The following is a 25480-nucleotide window of genomic DNA, read 5'->3' as shown; positions in this document are numbered from 1 at the left end:
AAACATAGCAATTACCGACATCTTTGCAGAATTTTCTCATGAAGATTTAAATATAATTTAATTTAATGATAAGACAATATAGTATGACATTAAAACAAGTCAGTCAAACTTCGAATATTTTCTTCAAAGACAAGAAAACACTTCATACTATTCGTCTATCATTCCATATATATATACACACACAAGTAGATTTTTTTTTTTTATAACATAATGATAAATGTAATGATAATTTTTTTATATTTTTTGTCATTATTTTTTATAATTTTTTTCAATTATTCACTGACTTTAAATTATATATAGTATGAATAATTCATAAAATTTTTTCGAATCGACATATTTGATTGATATCTTGATATAAACAAAAAGCTCGTTCTTCTCAAAATCATAGAATAATCTTTATTATTTAAAGTAGTTCTTTCGGACAATATATATATATATATATTATATAATATATATTAATAAACAAAATTCATGTCATAATTTTAAAATCATCTAGAAAATGTTATGAAAACTAAATTTAATTTTTTAAGTAAATATGTATTAATTATTGAATTAAATATAAAAATAATTAACTCAAGACACAAAGTTTCATTATTGAAAAAAGAAAGAAAGAAAGAAAAGATAGACGTGACAAAATTTGCATCAACGAATTCAGAGTAGGATTTTTTTTTGGGCTTTTATATACACTATCCAAAATTTTATTTACAATATCATTTTTTTTTTTCAAAAATATTCACATAATAAATATCAAATTTATCATTTAATAAATTATAATTTTACCTTTTCTTCTTTTTTTTTTTTTTTTTCTTTTTTCTTCTTCTTTCTCCTCTTCCATCCTTTTTTCTCATATAAGTATTTGAATTTGATTTTTTTTATGTTTTCAAAAATCTATTTTTGAGTTATATTTTTGGAAATGAATTTTTAAAATTTATGTTATATTTTTAGAAATAAAGTTTTTCAAAAATAGCTTTCAAAGGGTATTTCGAAAAGTTTTAAAGGCTCTTAGAATTTTATTTTTGAGAAATTTTTTAGATTTTCAAAAATTTAATTTCAAGAAATTCAAATTTTATGAAATTTATTTCATAAATATTAACTTATTTTTGTATGCATTTAAACCAAACAAAATGAAATAAATATCGAAATCTTACTTTTAATTAATTAAAAACTAAAAAATATATATAATTTTAGGATTAATTTAGGTTTGAGATTGAAGAGAAAAAAAAGAAAAAAATGTTTAAGGTATGAAAAAAAATCAATTATTATGAGATTGAGTGTATTTAGTAAAAATAAAAAATTTAAATTTAAATTTGAGAAGTATAAAATAAAGTGTAAATAAAATTTTATTTTTTTTATATACAGTAGCCGTACATGCGGCGCGTGATTAGAGAAATTGTGAGCAAATGGAAACGTCATGGGTGTCTATCTGCGGACGTGGCGTCCTTATCCACTGTGTCAATCCTGTCACTCTCCTCACCCCACTTGCTCAAAAGAGAAAAAAATATATAATATACAACATTGAACTTTGGAACCAATAAAGAACGCTTATCTTTGATGTATTCAGAGTGTGTCCGCGTGTTTATTTTTTTATGTGGGCACAATGTAGAATCCTTTTCTGCGGCCGTGAGGAACAAGATTTCATGGGAGATTAATGACTTTATCAGGCATTGGGACTGGGCGAGGGAAGTCACTTTCCTATGAAATTGTGGAAATCATTGATATATCTTTCACCCAACACGTAAACTGCCTCGTCCTGCTCTGCCTGATGATGATGATAAAGTCGTTCGGTTTTATCATTTTGGACTTTGTTTCTTTTTTTCATTTTGCCTCCCTGGCTTGTGTCCACCCTGCATTGACCATAATCCTTTAGTAATAGGATGTGAATTAGTGGGGAAAAGGTTGAGCAAGTTTACCTAATCTTGGCTTAAGGACAAAACCCATAAATTATTTTCTTGGATCAACTGAAAATTCAATGGTAGAATAATTGGGAACTCCTTTTTTTCTCTGAATACGAGTCCCCCAAGTTAAAATTTTCAACGTTAATTCATTGAGAACTGAATTCAACCCTTTATCATGATTTCTGAACTAGAGATCCCTAGCAATTGATAAGCTTAAATTCAGGTAATTAAGCAGGTTACAAAAAGCTTCTAGAAATAAAATTTGAAAATAATTTAGTAGAGATGGGTTAATTCTAACTTTTAAAATGTTTCATCTCATCCTGATAATGATTTTTTTTTATATAAATGTGATGTAATTTTAAGATAATTTTTATATGATTCAATTGAATTAAATTTAAATTTTTATTGACGATGAATCTGTCAAAAGGAATTTACCATGCTACTCGAGTGTCATGGATAAAACCTAACAACTTTCTTTGTATTAGTTAATTAATTGAATTAGATTCAATAATTGATTAGGTTACTTAAGGATAGCTCAATCATCGTAAGAGCGTACCTAACAAGACAGGATAAGTTCCCATCAGTTTATACAAATATTTTACTCTTTCAGATAGCCACATCATTTCAATTTTCTGTTTCAGTAACACAAATAAGAATGGTAATGGAAGAAATGCTAGCACTGTAATCTGTAAAATGTTTCAAAATTTTTTATATTGAAAGAGCCAAAATGAAATTCCCATTATCTTCTGCTTTTTTGATTTGGACTGATGACCTGGCAATCAAGTCATAAATTTTAGATCCGAGTCTTACTGAAAGTAATACTAGCCCGAGCTGGGGGAGTTTCCGGGACCATCCTTCAAATAAAGCAGAAGAAAGTGACGTTTTTCTCTATGAGAACAAACAAAAGCTCAAATCATCATGAAATGCAGGCAATATCTCAAAGATTCCGATTTGTAGGGTCGGATAAGAGGGCAATTTGGATTAGCTTGAAGGCCAGTAAACAAGTCCAGCTGTTCGGTTATTTTTAAGCAAAAATGTGATCAGTCTTGCAGTCTTGAAATTAAAGCGGCATCTTGTTTTGTACAATTTTTTTTTCCTGCTAATGGATGGTTACGTCAAATGTACGATGTTGAATCAAATCAAGCACCACTCAAATTCAATTGGGATGATAAGATCAAAGTTCCACCAAGTACAGGGTATCATTCCTTAATGAGTGGTTCACTTTGGTTTATCTCCGGAGCCCATGCTTTTCAGTTTTCAGTCATAGGCTTGGAATTTTATTGTTGTTTAGCTTACCCCTCTAATTACTATTGTTTTCTTTTAATAACATGTCAAAGCTCAATCAATTCTTAGTGGTCCATCCTCTAAGTTAAAAAAAAATTACTTATTACCTACAGTCATGGATGTCAATCTTTCAACTGATAATGAACGTTCCAGGACGTCGGCAACTCCCATGAGTCTCCTCATTATTGACATACCTAACTTTTCCTGTGTGCAGCTAAAACAAGCCTGGAATTCTGGACTGAACCATGGCTAAATGTGGTCCAAGACGGTGGTTCCTATAGACCTGAGAAGAAGACATGGGAACGGAAATATCCTTTCACAACCAGTGGCACCCTGACAGACCAGCTATTGCAGAGGTCAAGGGAGGGCAGCTATTTACAGTTGAAATCATTACAGTCCTTCACTAGCAATTTTGGTTGCCATTGTTTGCTTGCTTAACCCCTTTTTTCTCTTCTTCTCAGAAACTTGTAAAACATGTTGCCTCCAGCATTTTTCACATTAGCAATTGAACCTTTGTACGTTTGTCCTATAGTAGAACGCAAATGGGGACCATTGGCAGAATTGTCAGTCCCATTTTCAGCCAGTAATTATATTGGAGTATTAAGTATTAACCTCCTTCCTCCAATGAATACCATTTGACTAAGACTGACAAGTCTGCTACAAATATCTTCATGGCCTCCCACTCCCAGGTGATACTCGGTGACTAGTGGCACCAATAGATTTGATGAAGAAGCGCTGGGAGCAAACTCTGCAACTTTACACCCTCAGTTGCAGATGCTAAAAGTTGGCTTGCTTGCAGAGATTTTAGAACTGGAGAGGAGTTGTCTTAAAAGCTCGCTTTTGCGAGCGAGTTTCCCTGAATAGAATCATCTTTGAAACTTGTCGATAATGGTCTGTTTGATAAATGACAAAGACCCATGATCTCAGTGCGCCAATAAGAGTTGTGGAAAAAGATAGCATACCAGCCAATCTAGGCGACCTTCTAGCAGTAGAAATTAAATATGTAACCTCGGTCCCTTGCCTCATGATGTATGGGGCTATACCGACCACTTGATAGAGAAATGGAGGAGGCTTTTGTCCATTTTTAATGTGCAACCAAAGCTGTTTGGTACTTGGAAGGAAATTTTGCCTACTCTCCTCAGATACCGTGTGAATTTCTATCCATACCCTATGTTAAACCCAATTAATCAATTAGAAGTATCTTAAATTACTTCCCAAATGTTTCTCTAATCATGTTCATGTCTAAATATTGAAAATAGTTCAGTTGGCTAACAAAGTTTTATAATAAACGTTGATGATATAATGAAGCCTAATGATTGATTACACAAAATTAGTCCATCAAGTATTCATCGGCGTATCACAAAATCACCGAACTTAATGATTGATTATACAAAATTAGTTTACTGAGTATTCATCAACGTATCACAAGATCATCGAACTTCTGTAAAATTTTTTTGCAACAAAATTTTTATAAAAAAAAATCTAGAATTTGATGAGAAAGGGAGAATTTCAAAAATTATTTTTTTATATTTTTCATAAAATAAGAAGAACCTTTTATAAACAGATAAATGTCAATTTTTACAGACTTAACTGTTTACTTTGGATAGATAAAAATTATCTATTTTTGAATAATTAAAACTGTTCATTTTGAACAGATTTATCTATTTATTTTATACAAACTTAACTGTCTATTTTTATTTTTTTTTCAATGTAGGATTATTTTGTATATTTTATTTTGAAAATATCTAATAAGGAAGTAATCACGCTTCATGCAACTTAACAATGAGAAATTTACCATGAGACAAGAAGATTGAGTAAACTAAATTGAGGTAGTGGTACAAAAATCTGGTGAGCACTTGAACTGACAGACATATGCAAAAGATGTCAATCACTTCTCTTCTGTAAGACATGAAAGCAACCATGCAACAAACATGATTTACCCAACATCCAATGATATTCTAATTTAAAACTTTTTTCCTATCAGAAACAACTGCAATGGATATGCATGCTAGATGCATGTTCTTGAGTTTTTCAGATAAAAACAAGGGCTCTCTCTAAAATTGCTTTTAGGTCAGCCTATAGAAACATTATTCTATAGGCATCTTATTCATTCAAATATTCAATTTAAATACTAGGATTGACAATGTAAAAATTCAGCCTGGTTTAAATCAATTCGGAGAAAATCTCCTAAGAATTGTTTGGCTTCATGTAAATCCAATCTTCAAGATTGCACTGGCTGAGCCTAGATTCTCAGAATGGCTAGTGTTCGAGGGAATAAACATTGATGAGAGTGGAAGGCAACATTTCCCTGATGCAAGTGTTTCTTATTGTAGACACCCACTTTTAGAATTGAATTTCTCGGTGGGTTGTAGATAAGGATAATAGAATAAAAAATAAAATAATAAATGAAAACAGAGTTTTATTCTTAATAAAATTGCTGGATAAAAATTTTAAAATTTAAAAGCAGGATCAAGAAAAGGATTTGTTTTTTAAACGGGGATAAACAGATTAGAGGATAGAGGATTATTTATTTTCAAACTCTCGTGCTTAGCCTTATATAAATCATCCAATAATCACAACATGGACACATAGAGGAAGGACAAAATAAAATCAGAATAAAAAAAAATTTCTAAGAAGCTATAGTTTGCAGTAGGAAGTTTACGGGAAATTCATTGCTTAGATTAGAGGATTATTTTTTTTTAGGGAAATTTTCTGCATTTTTTGGGAATTTTTTAGAAATTCCACAATTAAGTTGAATTTTTCGGTAAAAATTCAAAATTTTCGGGGACTTTCCAACAAAAAATCTCATTTTCGACGATAAAACCCAAAAACTGACGATTTTTTTAGTGACATTCGACGGCAAACGACAATCGAAAATCGCCTAGAGAAGGAAACAGAAGAGAAGGGAGAGAGAGTGGGGAGACATCTAAAGACAAAGGAGAATTCTTAACTTTTATACTAATGCAAAACGACACCATTTTGAAAAGTTAAACAGTGGGTAAGATCCACGTGTCACCCGAAATCCGACTCGACCTACAGTGCATTGACCCGCCAACCCGTTTCATTCCTCCCTGCTGAATCGTTGAGTCGTGCCGCACACCAAGCTGCTTCAGTCGAGTCTGTCTCTGAAGCCGCACTCTGTTTGAGCCCAGCTAAGCTGCGCCAAGGTTTTTTTTTTCACTGTTTATCTATTTATTTATTATTATTATTTTTACTTATGTATTTATTGATTAAATTGAAATCATTTATTTATTTAATTAAGCGTTCTTTAATTTTCAATGATATTCTAAAAATAAAATTTTAAAAAAATTATTTTTGAGGAAAAGTTAAAAGTATCAATTTTTCATGAAAATAAAAAATTTCAAAAAAGTATTTTCAAGGAAAAGTTGAGAGTATTAATTTTTCTTGAAAATAAAAATTTTAAAAAATATATTTTTTGAGAAAAAATTGAAAGTATCAATTTTTCTTGAAAATAAAAATTTCAAAAGAGGTATTTTTGAGAAAAAGTTGAAAGGATCAAATTTTCTTGAAATTAAAATTTTAAAAAAATATATTTTTGAGGAAAAGTTGAAAGTATCAATTTTCTTTGAAGATAAAATTTTCAAAATGCATGATTTTTTTAAAAATAAAATAACATAATAAAAGAGATCCCCATTAAAAGTTAAGTATTATTCTTTTTTCTTTTCTTGAAAATTTTTTAATATTAAATAATTCGACGATAGAGCCCATACAAGAAAAATATTATTTTTTTTGTATACTCTTGAGGTGAGGAATTTTTTTTAATTTTATACCAAAAGTTTTGGAGTTAATTAAGAATAATTTTCAATAATTAATTACTTAGTAAGATTTTTAAAGCTTAACGGATAATACGAAATTACGCTGGTATCATCTTAGGATGGATGTTGTGGGGGTGCTATGACCTTTCTCACATGTAATCGCACTTTTGGATCTAGTTTTGGTTTCATAGGCATTGAATCAATATTTTAAAGATGTCTGAGTCAAACTTAGAATTTTTTCTTTAAAAATGGACAGATTCGGTTATGTGATCAATCACACCTAAATAAAAAAAATATTGGTGGTGACTCTTAAGTGAATGTTTAGCGATAGGTCCATGGACTTAAATGTTATGACAGTTTGGTGACTCCATTCGGGATATGTCGAGAGTCAAGCCAACAAATAAATTTGTGTTATCCAAAAGCTTAATAAAATTGATTTTTATAAAAGAAGTTTGTTTATTTATTTATTTATGATGCCATTTATATGCGTGCGCATAATATAAGCTCTATACTCGAGTTTTGTCCCTCTAGTAGGGAGTAAAGTACCATACTTTCATGAGATTTTAATGCCTCCGTAGTGGCTAAAAAAATACTCTCACTCAAATTGAATCATTTTCGCTTGTAGCGTATAATGAGCAAGGATTAGAGTGCCTCACTAGTTTGTGATGGACAAGGATGAGAGGAACAATTTGAGAACTCTTAGACTATCAACCTTAAACCATATATAGTGAGCATAAAGAACCTAACCTGCAATTAGAGCCTTACCTTCCCCTTTTATAGAAAAAACCAATAATTAAGTTACATTTTTGCAATAATTGATTTTTCTTGTGTGAAAATTAACCTTTGCACATGACATGTTGCATGAAATCATGTAAAAGTGCATGTTAGTTGAATGTTTTTCCTTTCACATATTTTTCTTTTGTGTAAAGCAAAATAACATTAAACTGCATATATTTTTTGCATTCATTTCACATGTGTTAACTTGAAATCTTGGGCGTTGCATATTAAAATTATTTTTATAATCATTTTTTCATGACATGAGCATATAGTAATGCAAGCATCTTGATTTGTGGTAATCAAAGGTTCAAGGATAGCTCGACTGTCGAAGACTCCTATCTAACTTACCCATCATCCATACAATACTCAATTACGAACAAAACAAATGGAACAGAAGCAAAATAGCAGCATGGATAAGATTGAGAAAGCTCAAGAAAAGATAAAAAAGAAGTTAGCAAAAATGATGAAGATGCTAGAGAAATTAGATAAAAGCAAAACAGTAAAAAAGACCCTTAATTCAAATGAGAAACATGATATTGTGGATCCGCTATTCTTTTTCGGGTTTGGCTCAAATCAAGGCCAATCTCCTCAAAATACACAAGCCCTATGGATGCCATTTTTTAGGGCATATCCTGAAGTGCCATTTCATAGCTACACTAACCCTACCTTTAGGGCAAATGTGTATGATCCGATTGAGGTTTCTGATTTTGATGGTCTTAAGAAGAAAGAGAGATTAAAAGTGAAGACTTCTAAGATAACGGAAAACTCATGCATGTAACAAATAAAGCTTTTAGAAGAGAAAGTGTGAGCTATCAAAGGAATGGATTATTTTGGCTCTATAGATGTAGTTGAACTATTCTTAGTTTTAGACATGGTTATCTTGCCAAAATTTAAAGTCTCCAAATTTAAAAAATACAATGGGACCAAATGCCAAGTAACTCATGTTACTATTTATTATCGCAAAATGACTACCCATACTCATGATGAAAAATTATTGATGCATATATTTTAAGATAGTTTTACTGGCTCAGTCGCGAGGTGATATGTCCAGTTAGATGGAGCCCGTATCCATTCCTGAAATGATTTGGTAAATGCATTCATCACTCAATACCGATACATTATAGACTTAGCTCCAGATAATTTATCTTTACAAAGTATGAAAAAGAAACTTTTTAAAAGCTTCAAAGAATATGCACAAAGGTTGAGAGATGTAGCTACTCAAGTTTAATCACCTTTTACTAAAAAAAAAATGATGGTTTTATTTGTGAGTATTTTGAAGCCTCTATATTATGAAAAAATGATTGAAAATGCCACCAAGAATTTTAACGATATGGTGATATCCAAAAAAATGATAGAGTATGCCATTAAGAGTGGCAAGCTTGAAGAAGGTGAGACCTTCAGTATAAAAAATGGTGGAATGTCCGGAAGAAAAGAAAATGAAGCTTAAGCTATGAGTTTTTAAGGACAATAGTTCAAAAGTTATGCTCCATAGCCACAGCCAGTATATTTTAATTATTATCTAGCCATTAACCATATTGCACCAATCTCTTACCATTTTGTTCTATACCTAGTCTTTCGATCAACTTTTCAAACACTTGTATATGGGCCTGGTCCTATTACTACATCAGCTTTAATGCCTAATAACTAAGCGGGTGGTTTAAAGAAATATCGAAATAATTAAGAAAAGACCCACATTGATCCTATCTTTATAACTTACTTTGAGTTATTTTCAGAACTAATTAAAAATAACTTAGTATATCTAGTTATTCTAGAATCATTAAAGCCACCCTATACCCTATACCCTATCCCCAATGGTATAATGCTAATACCACATATGATTACCATAATGAGAATGTGGGTCATTCTATAAAAACTTACCTTGCTTTCAAGCATAAGGTGCAAAGTTTGATTCGAAAAAGCTTGGTGAGTTTTGACGAATCAAAAAATCAGATGTTAACAAAAATCCTTCACTTAATCATACAAGGGCATAATTTTGGGGAAAGACAAATTACTAGTTGAAAGTTGCTTGGATTTTTTTTAGAGTAATGCTAAAATTTCTTTTATGTAATAAGATTTTATTTTTTATCATTTTAATAAAAGGCAAGTTGATGCATTTCATTATTTTTTTTCTTTCATCCAAATCATTATTTTTATTACTTTCCATATCTTTTTTATTCCCACTCTCAAATTCTAAATGATGAATGTTTGGATAATTATAAACAATAATTTTGGGATTTATTTTTGAAAACTTATTCATATTAATATGTGGAGATTATTTGAGCAAAAAAAATTGTAAGCAGATATCATTCATGAAAATAGACATGTCTTGAAGTCATCTAATCAATTTGTCTTTGTTTAAAATACGGACTTTAAAGAAGGCATTCACATTTGAGATGAAAAATGACCATTTTTTTTTACCGTTCATAAAAATAAAATCATCTATTACTATCCCTTTTGAGCTTATTATGATTTTTTTTCTAAAGAACCTCAACCAAAGATCACTCTCCACATTAGGGGGTAAATTTTGAAAAAATCTACTTGAAAAAAATAAAAGATCACAAAAGATCTCAAATATAGGGAGTGAAAAGAAAGAAGAACCCTTTATACAAAAAAATTAACACAACAATAAAGGAAAAGAAAAATGAATGCCATAAGTGATTTGGGGCAAAATAGTGAGAACCTTATTATGAGGAATAGGATAAATAAAAAGGAAAAAAGATAGTGAAATGATATGGAATAAGGTAAAATGCTAAGTTGCATAACAAAAAAGAAAATGATGCTTTGTTTTGAACCATTTAAACACATGTCTTGAGCCTATTTTATCTATTTCTTTTATGACCCTTCACCATAGCCTACATTACAATATTTAAAAGTCTATTTTAAATAAATATGAATGCTCAAATTGAATGATCATTTGTTGAACTAAGGCATGCTTGTGACAGAGCAATGAAATTATGCTATGTTCTTATGTTTTAGATATTGATGTTTGAGAGGATACTAATAATGGATAAAGTGAAAAAAAAATAAAAAAAGAAAAAAAAAAGAGAAAAAATGAAGACTCAAATTGAAAACCCAAAAAGGAGATTTGGGTAAAAAAAATTGAGTTGAAAACCAGAATGACAGTTCAATATGGAATATCAATGTCATATGAAAAACCTTCAAAACTAAGGCAAAGTGTGAAACTCAAAATGATTTTGAAAGTCAATAGAATGAGTTTTTTAAAAAGAATCTTAGATTAATGTTAAAAATTATCTAAATATTTATTATTTGGATATTGTTATACCATTCAAACACTTACCATAGTGACATGCTTTGAATTTATTCCTTGATATATTTATTTTTGTACCAAACTTGTTCTCTCAATTTACTTTACCCTCACTCATTTTGGCTTTCCCAGAATAAATCGAAAAAATATATGATTGCATTGTGTTTGCCATGAATTGAAATGATAATGAATGAATGACGATGTTCATATAAGATTCGTGTATTCTTTTGAAAAGAAATCCAAGATGACAAGGGAAAAAAAAATAAAAAAGATGAAAGAAGGTTAAGAAGTTAATTTGAAAAGGTAAATGTGGCACCCAAGTGGTGAATATAGTGATGGATCAACCAATATAATACATGAGTTATGACCAAATGTTGAAAATAACATGGATTAGTTAATGAAATTGGTGAATTGATTTCGAAAGTGTTAGTGCTGGGAAGTTAAAAAAAGAAATGTAAGATGGTGGAGTCTTGAGAACTTTATTATCACAATTAATTAGGATTTCATAGTATTGATTTTAGTGACATTTGCATTACATTGTTGTTTAAATAATGAATGTACATAATTTGGTGAATCTTCAAATATTTGTTTTGATAATTGCATTTGCATCAGGGTTTAGTCATGCATTGCTTCATGTAGTAGATATTTGAATCGTGGTTTAGAGTATGGCTTCTGTATTATTGTGAGAATTGTTGCATTTGCATCGTTAAGAAAGCAGTTGTGTCATTATGAGAGTTTTGAACTTTTAAAACCTAGAATAAAGAAATTTTTCATGATGAGATTTTTGACGAGGAAAACATCCCAATTTTTAAAGTTGTGAAACCTTTTAAAGAAACATTTTCAATGTTGAGGATGATTTGTAAGACCTTCAAGAAAAATCTCTAATAATTCAAATGAGAAGCTTTGAGTTTTAAATGAGAATCTTGAAAATTTTTTATGTGAATCCCCAAAGTTTTTGAATCAGAATCCTTGAAATCTTGGATGAAATCTAAAATTTTTGAATGAGAACCTTTGAAATTTTGATTGTGAATCCCTAGAAAGTTTTTCAAATGTAAATCTTTGTATTTTGTGAATTTTCAATTCTTGTGAACTAAAAAATCTTACAAATCTAAAATTTTTTGTGAACTAGAAATTTTTTCGAATATGAAATTCTTACGAATCTTCAATTCTTGTGAATCTGAAAATCTTGTGAACCTCTAATTTTTACAAATCTAAAATTTTATAAATAAGAAATTCTTACGAATCTTCAAATCTTGCAAATCTGAAAATCTTACGATTCTTCAATTCTTGTGAATCTAAAATTTTGTGAACAAAAAATTCTTACAAAATTTTGAACCTTGCAAATTTTTGAATTGTGAATAATTGAATTTCAATTTTTTAACTCAATTTACGAATCTTTGAGTTTCAACTTATATTATAAGTTTTTTATTATAAAATTTTTAAATGCTTTAAATCGTGAACCTTTGAAATTTTGAATTTTGTAATTGTTGGGAAGTCGACTTTGGTTCAATCCAGGTCATTTAGATTTCAGCCTATGCCAGATCCTTCTCTAATTCAGTCAAGTTACTTATTTCAGACTTTGATTCAATCCAAGTCATTTTGTTTTAGATTTTGGTTTATGCCAGATTCTTTTTCGGCTCAGTCCAAGTTGTTCATTTCAGACTTTAGTTCAATCTAGATTATTTTATTTGAGATTTTGGCCTATGCCAGATCCTTTTTTGGCTTAGTCCAAGTTGTTCATTTTAGGCTTTGATTCTGTTTAGGTTATTTTATCTTAGATTTTGGCCTATGCTAGATCTTTCTTTGACTTAGTCTAAGTTATTCATTTCAAACTTCGGTTCAATTCTGGTCATTTTGTTTTGAATTTTGGCCTATATCAGATCTTTTTTCAACTCAATCCAAGTTGTTCATTTCAGGCTTCGGTTCTGTCCAAACCATTTTGTTTTAGATCTTGGCCTATGCCAGATCATTCTTTGACTCGGTCTAGGTTATTCATGTTAGACTTTAGTTCAATCCAGGTCATTTTATTTTGGATTTCAGCCTATGCCAAATTCTTCTCCAGTTCAGTTAAGTTACTTATTTCATACTTCAATTTGGTCCAGGTCATTTTGTTTTGGATTTTGGCCTATGTCAGATCTTTCTTTGGTTCTGTCCAAGTTATTTATTTCAAATTTCGATTCGATCCAAATCATTACGTTTTTGGATTTCGATTTGCGCCAAGTCTTTTTTCGACTTAGTTCAAGTCATTCATCTTGAATTCTGGTCCAATATGAACTTTCTTATCTTCAGACTTTATATTAGTCTGACTTGTTCTTTTTTTTGAATAAGATCATGATGAGTGTCTACGTCTTTGCATAATCTTTATTTCATAAAAAACATGCCAAGAGGGGCAACTGTAGACACCCACTTTTCAAATCAAATTTCTCGATGGGTTGTAGATAAGGACAATAGAATAAAAAATAAAATAATAAATGAAAACAGAGTTTTATTCCTAATAAAATAGCTAAATAAAAAATTTAAAAATAGGATCAAGAAAATGATTTGTTTTTTAAATGAGATAAACATATTAGAGGATAAGGAATTTTTTATTTTCAAACTCACATGCCCAGCCCTATATAAATCATCCAATAATCACAATAGGGACATATAGAGAGGAGAGGGAAAAAAATAAGAGGCAATCAGAATCAAAAAAATTTCAAAGAAGCTATAGTTTACAATATAAAGTTTCTGATAAATTCATTGTTTAGATTGGAGGATTAGCTTTTTTTTTTTAAGGAATTTTTTTGTATTTTTTGGGAATTTTCTAGAAATTCCAGAATTAGGTTGAATTTTTTGACGAAAATTCAAAATTTCGGTGACTTTTGGACGAAAAATCCAATTTTCGACGATAAAACCTAGAAATTGATAATTTTTTCGATAACATTCGACAGCAAACGGTGATAAAAAATCACCTAGAAAGGGAAACAAAAAAAAAGATAGAGAGGGAAAAAGACATCTGAAGAAAAAAAAGAATTCTTACCTTTTATACCAATGCAAAATGACATTGTTTTGAAAAGTTAAAAAGTGGGTAGGATCCGTATGTTGCCTGAAATCCGACTTGACTCGTTGCATATTGACCTGCCAACCCGTTTCATTCCTCCCTCCTGAGCCGTTGAGTTGAGGTGCACACCAAGCTGTTCTAACCAAGTTTGTCTTTGGAGCCGCACTCTGTTCAAGCCCAACCAAGCAACACCAAGGTTTTTTTTTTTTCTCTATTTATCTATTTATTTATTATTATTATTATTTTGCTTATGTATTTATTGATTAAATTGAAATCATTTATTTATTTAATTAAATATTTTTTAATTTTCAATGATTTCCTGAAAATAAAATTTTTTTTAAAAATTTTGAGGAAAAGTTAAAAATATAAATTTTCCTTAAAAATAAAAAATTTTCAAAAAATATTTTTGAGGAAAAGTTGAAAGTATCAATATTCTTTGAAAAAAAATTTTCAAAAAAGTATTTTTGAAGAAAAGTTGAAAGTATCAATTTTTTTTTTAAAATAAAAATTTTAAAATATATATTTTTTGAGAAAAATTGAAAGTATAAATTTTTCTTGAAATTAAAATTTTCAAAAAAAGTATTTTTGAGGAAAAGTTGAAAGTATCAATTTTTTTCGAAAATACAAATTTCGAAAAAGATTTTTTTAAAAAAAAATTGAAAGTATCAATTTTTTTAAAAAATAAGATTTCAATAAAAAATATATTTTTTAAGAAAAGTTGAAGGTATTAATTTTTTTTGAAGATAAAAATTTTAAAATGCTTTAAGAAAAGTTGAAAGTATCAATTTTCCTTGCATAGAGGCATGAATTTTTTTTAAAGTAAAACAAAATAATAAAAAAGATCCCTATGAAAGGTTAAGTATTATTCCTTTTTTTTTTCTTAAAACTTTTTAATGTTAAATAATCCGACGACGGAGCTTATGCAAGAAAAATAGTAGTTTTCTTGTATACTCCTGAAATGAAATTTTTTTTTTAATTTTCTGTCAAAAGAATTAGAGTCAATTAAAAATAATTTTTAATAATTAATTACTCGATAAAATTTTTAAAGCTTAATGGATAACACGAAATTACGCTGGTACTATCTTTGAATAGGCATTGTGGGGATATTATAACATTCCTCACACGTAATCGTCCTCTCAAACCTAATTTTAGTTTCATAAATATTGAATTGAACTTTTAAAAATACTTGAGTCAAATTTAGGATTTCTTTTTGAAAATGAATAAATTCGGTTGATAGTCAGTTACACTTAAAAAAAAATATTGGTGACGACTTTTAAGTGAATGTTTACCAATAAGTCTACAGATCTAGTCGTTATGACACTTATAACTTGCTTTACTCAATGCCATTGAGCACGTTTCTGAATTTGGAAACTCAAAAGAACAGGTTTGCTCCCTTAACATTTGTTATCATAATTCCTTCAAGAACTCCCACAATCAAGCACATTCATTTAGCAAACCCTTGCAATTCCAACTGCTATCTTTAACCAGGTATAATTTAAATCTATGAAGAAAATTAACACTTGTACCCTCAATGAAGTTTTTGCTGCTGCAACTCTAATACCAGCTTAAACTGTAAAGACTTTAAAACCATAACAAAATGGCAGGATATTCATCCTAAAACTGAAAAGGTTCCAGTTGGGCCTCGGCTAGTGAGAAAGCCAGATATCCTGAAATATACTTATGTTGGAAATCTGTCCATCATAAGGAACCCAGCTGCCTCCATGTAGCTTGACTCAAGGAAGCCTAAAGCAGAAACAACAGGAACCTTGGATTTCATTACCATGCCTAGTAGGCTTGTTCAGCCATTGGCCCTTAAAGTTTAGGAACCTTTACAGCTTACCAAATTTAAGAGCTTGCAGATTTTACTCATACAACAAATGAAAAGCACATTGTTATTATTATTTTTTTTCCTTTTAAGTTTATTTCGGAAGAACATTGAACCCCAGGAAAACAAAAAAGCCTGCAATTGATTTGACAATGATTGGAAGTGCTCTTCACAAGTATATCACAACGACATAAATTTAAACCAACTCATTCTTTTATACACTCTCTTCTATGGCTGGTTGACAGAAACGATTGAGGTCCAATGCTCCCATCTTTCATTAAATTGGAGTGGTGACATCAGCTTAGTCATATTGAAAGTTTAGAAGCCGAACGAAGTTTTTTCTCTCTTTAAGAAAAAGTAGAAGCTCTAAGAATTCAAAATTGCGGGGTCGGCTAAGAGGGTTTGGATTAGCTTTGAAAGTTTTTTTGAATCCCAAAATGATGGAAGGAAACGATCCAACTCTTCGGTTGAAGTAAGCAATATAATCAATCCGCAATTTAATGAATTAGATTGACTTCATTTTGGCTCAAAGTTTTTGCTAAAGGATGGTTACGTCAAATGCAAGATGTGTCCAAGCAAATCAGTCTCAGACACCACTTAAATTCATATCCATGATGCAAAAAATGTTCCATCGAGTACGGGGTATCATTCCTTAACCAGTGGCTCAAATTTGTCATCTCCTAAGCACAAGCTTTAGGCATAGGTTTAGCACTTTATCGTTGTGGATTACCCTCTAATGGCTGTCATTTTGTCCTAAAAAAATCCCAGGTTATATGTCAAAAATCAAAGACTCAAATCAGTCCATTCTTCAAAGAAAAATCACAACCTATGGCTGTCAAAATGAAGGTCGCTGGCAATTGTGAGTCTTTCATTTTATCATAATCCCTAACTGTTTCTTGCATTCAGCAAAAACCGAGGTGGCAATTCTATACTGAGCCATGGCTCAATATGGTGCAAGCGTCGTGGTGCCAATAGACCTGAAGAAAAAGCCATGGGAACAGAAACATCCCCTCCACAATCGGTGGCACCCCGACATACCAGCTGTTGCAGAGGTTAAGGTTGGAGAGGTTTTCAGAGTTGAAATGATGGATTTTAGTGGCGGTGGAATTACAAATGACTACTCTATTGATGATGTCAAGCATGCTGATAACTCTATTGTGAGTTCTAGTTCGATCTTCTTCCAGTTTCTTTTTTCAACTTCTACTCCAGGTGTTTAAAAGCAAATACCTCAATGAAAATGTCAGGCACAAATTTTTGCTGCTAGAACATAGAATTTTTCCTATATAGCTTCTTAAATATTTTCAAGTAAACAATTTTCATTGTTTCCAGTTAGCAATTTTATCTGCAATCACTTGCTTGTCTTTTTGTAAAAAATATATGTAAATTCAAGCTCTGTTGCTCAGCAAGCGAACCTTGGTATCTCCGTAAAAACAAAATGGAACATTGGAAAAATGGTCAATCCCCATTTGTCAGCAAGTAGTAGTATTTTTTAAGAGTCGAAACTTCCTTCAATGGGTGACATTTGCCTTAGACTAACAATTCTGCAACTAATATCTCCACGATCTCCTTGTTTTTCCCTCCGCTTAATCCATGGCTCCTCCAACTCCAAGACTAGTGGTGCCAATAGACATGAAGAAGAAGCCATGGGAACAAGCTATACCTCTTCACAACCGTTGGCACCCTGAAATACCCTCGGTTGCCGATGTTAAAGTCGGTGAGGTCTTTAGAGTAGAGATGGTAGACTGCACTGGAGGTATCATAAAAGATGATGATTCTGCAACTGATGTAAAATTTATAGACGGCTCCACTGTGAGTACATGAAACTCTTTTGTTAAATGTAGCTAGAGAACACGTCTAGCAAAGGAAATGTAAGATCAATAGATCATTTCTGTCAGAGAAATTAATTGAATAGAATCATCTTTGAAATCTGTTTGTTATGCTTAAACATCATATAAATGACACAGGTTCATTATCTCAGTGGGCCGATAAGAGTTCTAGACAACGATGGCATACCTGCCAAACCTGGTGATCTTCTTGCAGTGGAAATTTCTAACCTGGGTCCTCTGCCAGGGGATGAATGGGGTTTTACAGCCACGTTTGACAGAGAAAATGGTGGGGGCTTTTTGACAGACCATTTTCCATGTGCAGCCAAAGCTATTTGGTATTTTGAAGGAATTTATGCCTACTCTCCTCATATACCGGGTGAATTTTCCATCTATTCCCTATGTTAAAACTAGTTGTAAGCGTTTAAACAATTCCCTTGTGTTTCTATTATCATGCCTACCTAAAGATTGAAAATTAAATGATTCAGCTGAATCTGCTTACAAAGGTTTATATGCATAGCAGGGGTGAGATTTCCTGGTTTGACTCATCCTGGAGTAATTGGGACTGCACCATCAATGGAACTTCTGAATATATGGAATGAAAGAGAAAGAGAAGTAGAAGAAAATGGCCATAAGTCCCTAAAACTATGTGAAGTTTTGCACTCACGACCATTGGCAAACCTTCCATCAACCAAAGGCTGCCATTTGGGGAAGGTAAGTTTACATCAACTTCCTTGACCAATACTTCAATGTCTTGCCGACTAAAGCTGAGTTCGAGATTTCACCGGAATTAGTAGACCATAATATAATTATTTAGCTGCAATTTCCAGCCAGGAGACTTCTTAATAGTAGAGTGATTAAATGCTAACATGTAACATAATCGCCAAAATGCAGATAAAAAATGGAACTGCTGAATGGGAAAAGATTGCCAAGGAGGCGGCAAGGACTATTCCAGGAAGAGAAAATGGAGGAAATTGTGACATCAAAAACCTTAGTAGAGGTTCAAAAATATATCTTCCTGTGTTTGTAGAAGGAGCAAATCTTAGCACCGGTGACATGCATTTTTCTCAAGGTGATGGTGAAGTCGCCTTCTGCGGAGCAATTGAGATGAGTGGTTTTCTAGAGCTCAAGTGAGTTTCAGGCCTCGTATTTTTCACATTTACTATATTTATGCTAGGAATCCACTTCAGGCTCCTCTTAAACAATTTAGACAAAAATGGACAGTAATCCAGTAGAAAATCTCCCTGATAAAATTATTGGACTTTCTCATATATTAAATTGTTTGCCTATTTTTTATCTGTTTGATAGGTGTGAAATCATAAGAGGTGGAATGAAAGAGTACCTGACTCCAATGGGGCCTACACCACTTCATGTAAACCCAATCTTCGAGATTGGCCCGGTTGAACCCAGATTCTCAGAATGGTTGGTATTTGAGGGAATAAGCGTGGATGAGAGTGGAAGGCAACATTTCCTTGATGCAAGTGTTGCATATAAACGTGCAGTACTCAATGCTATTGACTACCTCTCTAAGTTCGGGTACTCCAAAGAACAGGTCCGTTCCTCAATTCTGACACTATAAAAACTCAAGGACACATTTCTACACAAAAAGAAATAGCATATAGTTAAGTTATTACTGATCCAGAAGAAACAACGGTGACCATCAGATCTACCTTCTGTTATCCTGCTGCCCCTGTGAAGGAAGAATATCCGGAATTGTGGATTCACCGAATGCCGTTGCAACTCTTGCAATTCCAACTGCTATCTTTGACCAGGTATGCTTTCTCCAGTAAATTAACACATATTATTGTCACTCCAGTTTTGCCAGTCTCCTAAAACTCTACCAACCCGTTAACTTTCCTTGCTTCAACTAAGAGACAGTGGCATATTTGCAGGACATTCGTCCAAAAACTGGAAAGGTGCCAGTAGGGCCTCGGGTAGTGAGAAAACCAGATGTGTTAAGATGCACTTACGATGGAAATCTTCCCACAACAAAGAATCCAGCTGCCTTGATGTAACTAAAGTCCATGGAGCTAAAAGCAAGAGACTGCAATGTTGTATTACATTTCGACGCCTAGTTGGGCTTTATGCATTTGGAAACAATTATGGATGGAAAAACAGTAATGTGACAGAATAAACTCCAGTTCCTGTCTCAGTGAAAAACTGTTACAATCACTGGCCAAGGTCATATCCTTAAGAGAATGTTGTATGTTATAAGAACAATTCTGCATACTCCCCTCTGGCCAACAACACCGACATTGCAATTACACGTATGTTGGATAGATGATAGTGACACTTGACCCCTTTCAAAGAACCAGCCCAATCATCTACGGACTGGCATAAAAGAGCCAGCAATATATAAACACACAAACATCGAAACAAAATGCTTGCTTTTAGCTGGTAAACAGATGCATTTATAAGGAACTATTTCCTTCAGAAAATAAAGCATGAGACTGATTTTTTTTTTTTCATTAGATCTTTCACTAGATTTTAAATCAACTGGACAGTTGAATTAGAAAACTGTGATCCTTGAAACCAGTAACACATAAAAGGATGTCATTGACTAACATGATACTTATACTAAGTTACCTTGGACATTCCAAGCCAAAATTTTCTTGTTCTATTGCTTACAAGCATATAACAGGTAGATTACTAGGACTATGATCTACTCAGTAATATATTGACAGTGTTCGATGATGTTGGAGCGATGGGCATTGGACACCAACAGACCAGAGCCAAAGATCTAACTCCACACTCAGAACCTGTAAATGGGGAAAAAGAGCAAAAAAGAAAATGTTGCATAATTACCAAGAGGACGAAAAAGAAAAAAACTGAGGAAGTGCAAAAGACTAATATCACCTAAGTTGGCCCCTGCTTCAACTGCAAAGGAATATAGAATAAAGAAGTATAACATAAACACCGTCAAAACATCCTCATCATAACCTGTTATTTCTGTTTGATACAATCCAGATGAAAGATTGTTCTTGCAGCTAAAATTGCAGATGAAGACCCAGTAATGGACTAACTTATTCCAAAGTCATGGCATGCCAGCTTTAGGCAGGCCAATCACTAGGCCATACGTCAAACTTCCAAGGACTTCCTCACCAAAGGAATATATATTAACTTGAAATCAATTTCTTCCAACAAAAATAATTGAAATGATGACACCACAAGATTAATTTAAGGACATGGAAACCTTTAGTAAGAGAGTTTACACACATGTAACTCATAAACCATCATTAAGAACTAGTGTACATACATGTTTAAGGAATGGGTGACACAATATTTTGATGGAAATCAGAAAACCAATAAAGAGGAAAAGAAAAAACGTCCATGCATGTGAGATTCAAAATTGCTTCACACAATTGAAGTAAAAATACATAAAATAGTTCTGCCCTACCTGCTTTCCTGATTTTATGCTCAATAACTCCCTCATTTTCTCCACAGCATAAATAGAGCAAGCTCGTAGTTCAACTTCCTCTTCAGTGCCAGCACCTATTTCGCTGCTAGCCTCAATAATGCTTGCAAGGGTAGAACTATATTTCAGTACACCAAGCTGCTGGAGTACAGCTGGAACAATATAGTCAGCAAACATAGTGATTGAGCTAATGTCATTAAATTCTCCATATCCTTGGCCCTTGAATGCACCCCACAAGTCAGAAGCAAATATCTGTGCTCTTTTATAGAAGAATACCTGGTGGCCTTTGTACACTGAGTGATCTCGAAAGCCTACAATATTTTAGTCATGCAAGGAGTAAATGTTTCAATTCTTTGGCATGATAAATTTTCGCTTGAAGTATATCTACATGCTTCAAATATTATTGTTACAATTATTATTATATAGGACAACATAACAAAAAACCAGATGAAAAATGTACCCGGAAAATGACGTGTAATGAGAGAAACAAGCTTCACAGCTGATTTTCCACATGATTCAACAAGTTTGGATGCCATACCCTCAAAGCTTCTTTCCAGTTCAAACCCAACCTAAACCGTGAAATTTGTAAAATCCAACAACTTATTTTCTTATTACACTAGAGAATTTCATGAAAGAAAAAGTAGATAAAGATGGAGAAACTAGGCAATACCATCCATGTTATCTATGAAATTCGAACACTAAGAAATTTGAAGATAAATATTTATGAGATGAGAGAAAAACCCCTAGTGATTAGTCAAATATTGGCTAACTCGAATGTCACACAGTGTATAATGAATATTCGACCTCATGCAACAGACGAACCCGCTCCTCCTCTAAAGGAAGTGGTCTAGGCCATTTCAATAATTCACGCAGTTGAGGACCTGAAAACAAAGATCGATCCATCATTTCCTATCAGGTTGAGGAGCTTTCCCCAGTGTGAAGGTTAGAATGGCCAAACACATAAACAATACCATATTCTGTCTCATTTATTACCTAAAATAATTATTAATTAGGAAAACAGGTAAACAGGAGCATTTTCTTTTAATTTCTCTAGAGCACAACATTTCTATGATGACATTACAAGACTGAAAGTTATTCAAGATGAAGCAGAATTACCAGTGTATTTTTGGAGACGATCAGCATCAAATGCAGAGTTGTCATTCAGCAAAGCTTCCTTTAATCCCTTGGCCAAATGATCATAATTTAGATCCTTATCTATTAAGAATACCCAATACAGAAGAAAGAAAAATATAAGTTTATAAAACTAAAACTCACTAATGGCAACAAAAATGAATGCACAACCACACTACAAGTTTAATGTGAACAATTAGATACATACATATATATATATATATATCTTTTTAAAGGGCTGTTGTAACAAGCGGTTAGCAACTAACAAATGCTTAACATAAGGTCCTTTTAGATCATGGAAGAGAATTCTTCTTTTGTAACATGAAATGTAACTATGCTACAAAGAAAACTGCCCAGCGGGTAAAGTGAAAGTGGTAAAACAAAAAAACACAATGAAACATGAAAACCTATTCATGTGGATTACTGATAAGACCATTAAAATAGATTCTCAATCAATGTCCAATAAAGCATAAACACATAATATAAATTTAACTTCCACTTTTTTCCCAAAATAGGCAATGTAAAGTTTAGAATTCCAATAAAACAATAGTTTACTTTTTCCAAAGACAAATTATAACAAGTCAAAACACTATCATTAATCATTACCCATAAAACTTTTTTTTTTGGTATTTGAGGTGTCTGAATTTGAATCCTGATAACTGAAATTAAGAGTCTAATACTCTCGGACTACACAGTTGATGACCATAATCCATAAAATTAGCACTCAAATATATCAATCAATGGTAATTCAAACAAGTCTCAAACTATTCCCACAAAACAACAAAACAAATGTATAAAAAGAAAACCCAGTAAGGGAATTGATAGTCAAACAATGACATAATAAAAAAACTTACCAGGCCAAAAACAGAAATTCAAGGTATCCAAAACAAAAAGGTACTGAACAGTGAGGGGTCCATTATCAAAGTAATGAATCCCTTCATAATCCCACTCCACTTTCGGAATCGACTCTTTTATTTTCTCCACTACTTTCTCAATCCCTGCACTCCAAGAAAACCACATACATATTCTTTTTAAGAAAAAATAAAAAGGAACACATTTTCTATTAAAAAACTTAACAACAGGCAAAAGAAAAACAGAGGGATAGAGAGAGAAGAACCTGAAGAATCGACAGTAACGTGAGAAGAATTACGAGCCACCCAAGCAGAGCTTTGTCTCACCTCCTCCATAGCCGCCGCGTTTGCAGAAACAGTTTTTTTTTTTCTTATTAATTTGTTGCTTGAATAACCCTAAAGAAACCAAGATTTAAAAAAAAAAAAAAACAAAAAACCAAAGATATTTTCTTTATATATTGGTCAGTTTTGGAGGTTGGGACAGACAGGCTACCAGGTTTTGTGAACCATTTGTTTTCCTTAATTCGAAGTTTCCCGCTTCTGTTTGTTTCTGTTCTTATGGTGGACTTTAAGTCTTCAACCATATCTTGGTCGAGTTTTTGGTCCTAGAGACAGATGGGTTCGGCATTGGTTCGGCTGGACAACGAGCTGACCCATTTCACGTGATTGAGTTGGGAAGGGTTCTGTTTCGTCACGTTTTTTACTTTATAAGGGTTAGCTGAAAGGGCAGAAAATGTGGATGGGCTAACCCTTTTTGACAAAACTTGTTCCAGTTTTGCGGATAATGGATTGGTTGGAAATTGGAACGGGTTGTAGGGTTTTAATGTTTAAGCTGTGAAAATTAAAAAAAAAATAAAATGAAGGGAGATTTTTTTTTTATTCATGTTAAAATAAATTGCAAGTTTCATAAAAAAATTTACATTAAATTTATAAATTATTATAAAAAAAATTATTAACAACAAAATTCAAATATAAATTTTATAAATGAAATATTAGATTTTATCAATTCAATTAATTCCGTTGACAAATTTTGTGTATTGGCCCATTTGGATTTAGTATATCGTGAATGTCAGGAGACAAATCAATGCAAGCCTTACTACAATGAAGTAGACAACTAGACATCAAACCCAATGGTAATGCATCAATTCCTATTCTTTGACCTTTCTGTACACCACGAAATTGGGGGAAAAAATGAGTGCAAGAGAGAAAAAATACATGGGATGCTAATCTTTTTCACATTGAAAGAATAATAAAAAAATTAGAAGTGTTGGGGCAATCGATCATCAGATTAAATATTAAGTGTATGTTTTTTTTTTATATAAATCTTATTCAATAAATAAAATAGTGTGAGAATCAGAGCTTCAAAGTTTTAGTTGGGATCAAATCTTCATACTATCGAACTTTTAACTTATTTTAACGAGTTTAAAATGGAATGTAATGTCAGTTCAGACATTGATATTGCATGTTGACATGATTGGTAATTATAATAAAATTTCAAATTATATGTGCAAAAAAATTTTTAGTGGTTGTCTGACTCATGGTCATGAAACTTGGAATGGTGGTGCCCGCCAACCTTCAATGCTCTATCGGTAACCATTTGGAGAAGTTGGTTTGGCAAGAGAAAAAAAAAAAAAAAAAAACCCATAACATCAATGAGTTTGCTGCATCAAACAAGGTTGTTTTTAAGAAAAAAAATCGTTCAAAAATTTAAAAAAAAATATTTTGAACCATATTATTACAAAATAGTTGTTTCAAAGTGAAGGTGTGCTTGCGAAGCAACGAATAGAAAAAATGGCAAAGACGCTGATTACTGATGTTGGGATCGTAAAAAAAAAAGAAAGGCAAAAGGAGGTGCCGTAGTGGATTCTGTCGTTCTAGTTATGGCTTTATGCCCTTGTTATTAGAATAATGACTTTCATTTGTATGCAAGGTATTGTCTTTGAATGACTACTTTTATGAAAAGTTGAAGAAATCATGAATGCAAACCCTAAGCAATAAGCTTTGCGCCTACAAAGTTGAAATCAAGGCACAAATCATATCCAATGCTTAGCAAGTGAGTCAAATGGTTCATTTTTTCTTAAAAATTAAATTACTGTAAAGTTAAAAATCATATCTCTGAAACTTGTAATTTCTTTTCTTTTATTTCCTAGATTTTGGTCTTCCTTTATATCAAGAAAAATAAAGTGCAAATCCTTCGTATGTTTTCATATAGCTTAGAACATATGAAAAAAAAAAAAGTTTTTCATAATTTGCAATAAAATAAAAGTTTACTATTTCATAAACTCTCTTGATCTCATTCATGTCCTAATTCTAATCCAAAAATTTTAAAATAAAGTCTCATTGGAGATTATTTCTCTAATTATCTTAAAATTACAAGATAAAGAGTATATAATTAATT

The 25480-nt window shown here is 31.8% G+C and overlaps 2 protein-coding genes across 4 annotated transcripts; one reads left to right on the top strand and one right to left on the bottom strand.

Annotated features, from left to right (window-relative positions):
• The first annotated feature begins 16568 nt into the window (after positions 1–16568).
• Positions 16569–19911, top strand: LOC111299941 (uncharacterized). Of its 3 annotated transcripts, XM_089747882.1 has the most exons (8): positions 16833–17019; positions 17473–17671; positions 17827–18064; positions 18209–18399; positions 18580–18815; positions 18994–19237; positions 19350–19457; positions 19578–19911. In XM_089747882.1, exons 1-8 carry the CDS (start codon positions 16976–16978, stop codon positions 19698–19700), a joined length of 1383 nt encoding a protein of 460 aa, XP_089604008.1. In that variant the 5' UTR covers positions 16833–16975; the 3' UTR covers positions 19701–19911. The 3 variants fall into 3 exon arrangements, with proteins under 3 accessions (XP_022751212.2, XP_089604008.1, XP_022751213.2); XM_022895477.2 differs by lacking the exon at positions 17473–17671 and having other exon boundaries at positions 16569–17019; positions 19578–19857; XM_022895478.2 differs by lacking the exon at positions 16833–17019 and having other exon boundaries at positions 17049–17671.
• Positions 19912–20194: 283 nt separating this feature from the next.
• Positions 20195–23731, bottom strand: LOC111299942 (uncharacterized). Its single transcript, XM_089747883.1, has 7 exons — positions 23349–23731; positions 23086–23229; positions 22217–22315; positions 21905–21981; positions 21561–21669; positions 21083–21411; positions 20195–20444 (listed from the first exon to the last, which is right to left on the bottom strand). Exons 1-7 carry the CDS (start codon positions 23416–23418, stop codon positions 20352–20354), a joined length of 921 nt encoding a protein of 306 aa, XP_089604009.1. The 5' UTR covers positions 23419–23731; the 3' UTR covers positions 20195–20351.
• Between the last annotated feature and the right edge of the window lie 1749 nt (positions 23732–25480).

The sequence above is a fragment of the Durio zibethinus genome, chromosome 18, assembly GCF_047325235.1.
Source record: "Durio zibethinus cultivar Kanyao isolate XHJ-2024 chromosome 18, ASM4732523v1, whole genome shotgun sequence".
Classification (NCBI taxonomy): domain Eukaryota; kingdom Viridiplantae; phylum Streptophyta; class Magnoliopsida; order Malvales; family Malvaceae; genus Durio; species Durio zibethinus.
This window is presented reverse-complemented; position numbering and strand designations above follow the sequence as displayed.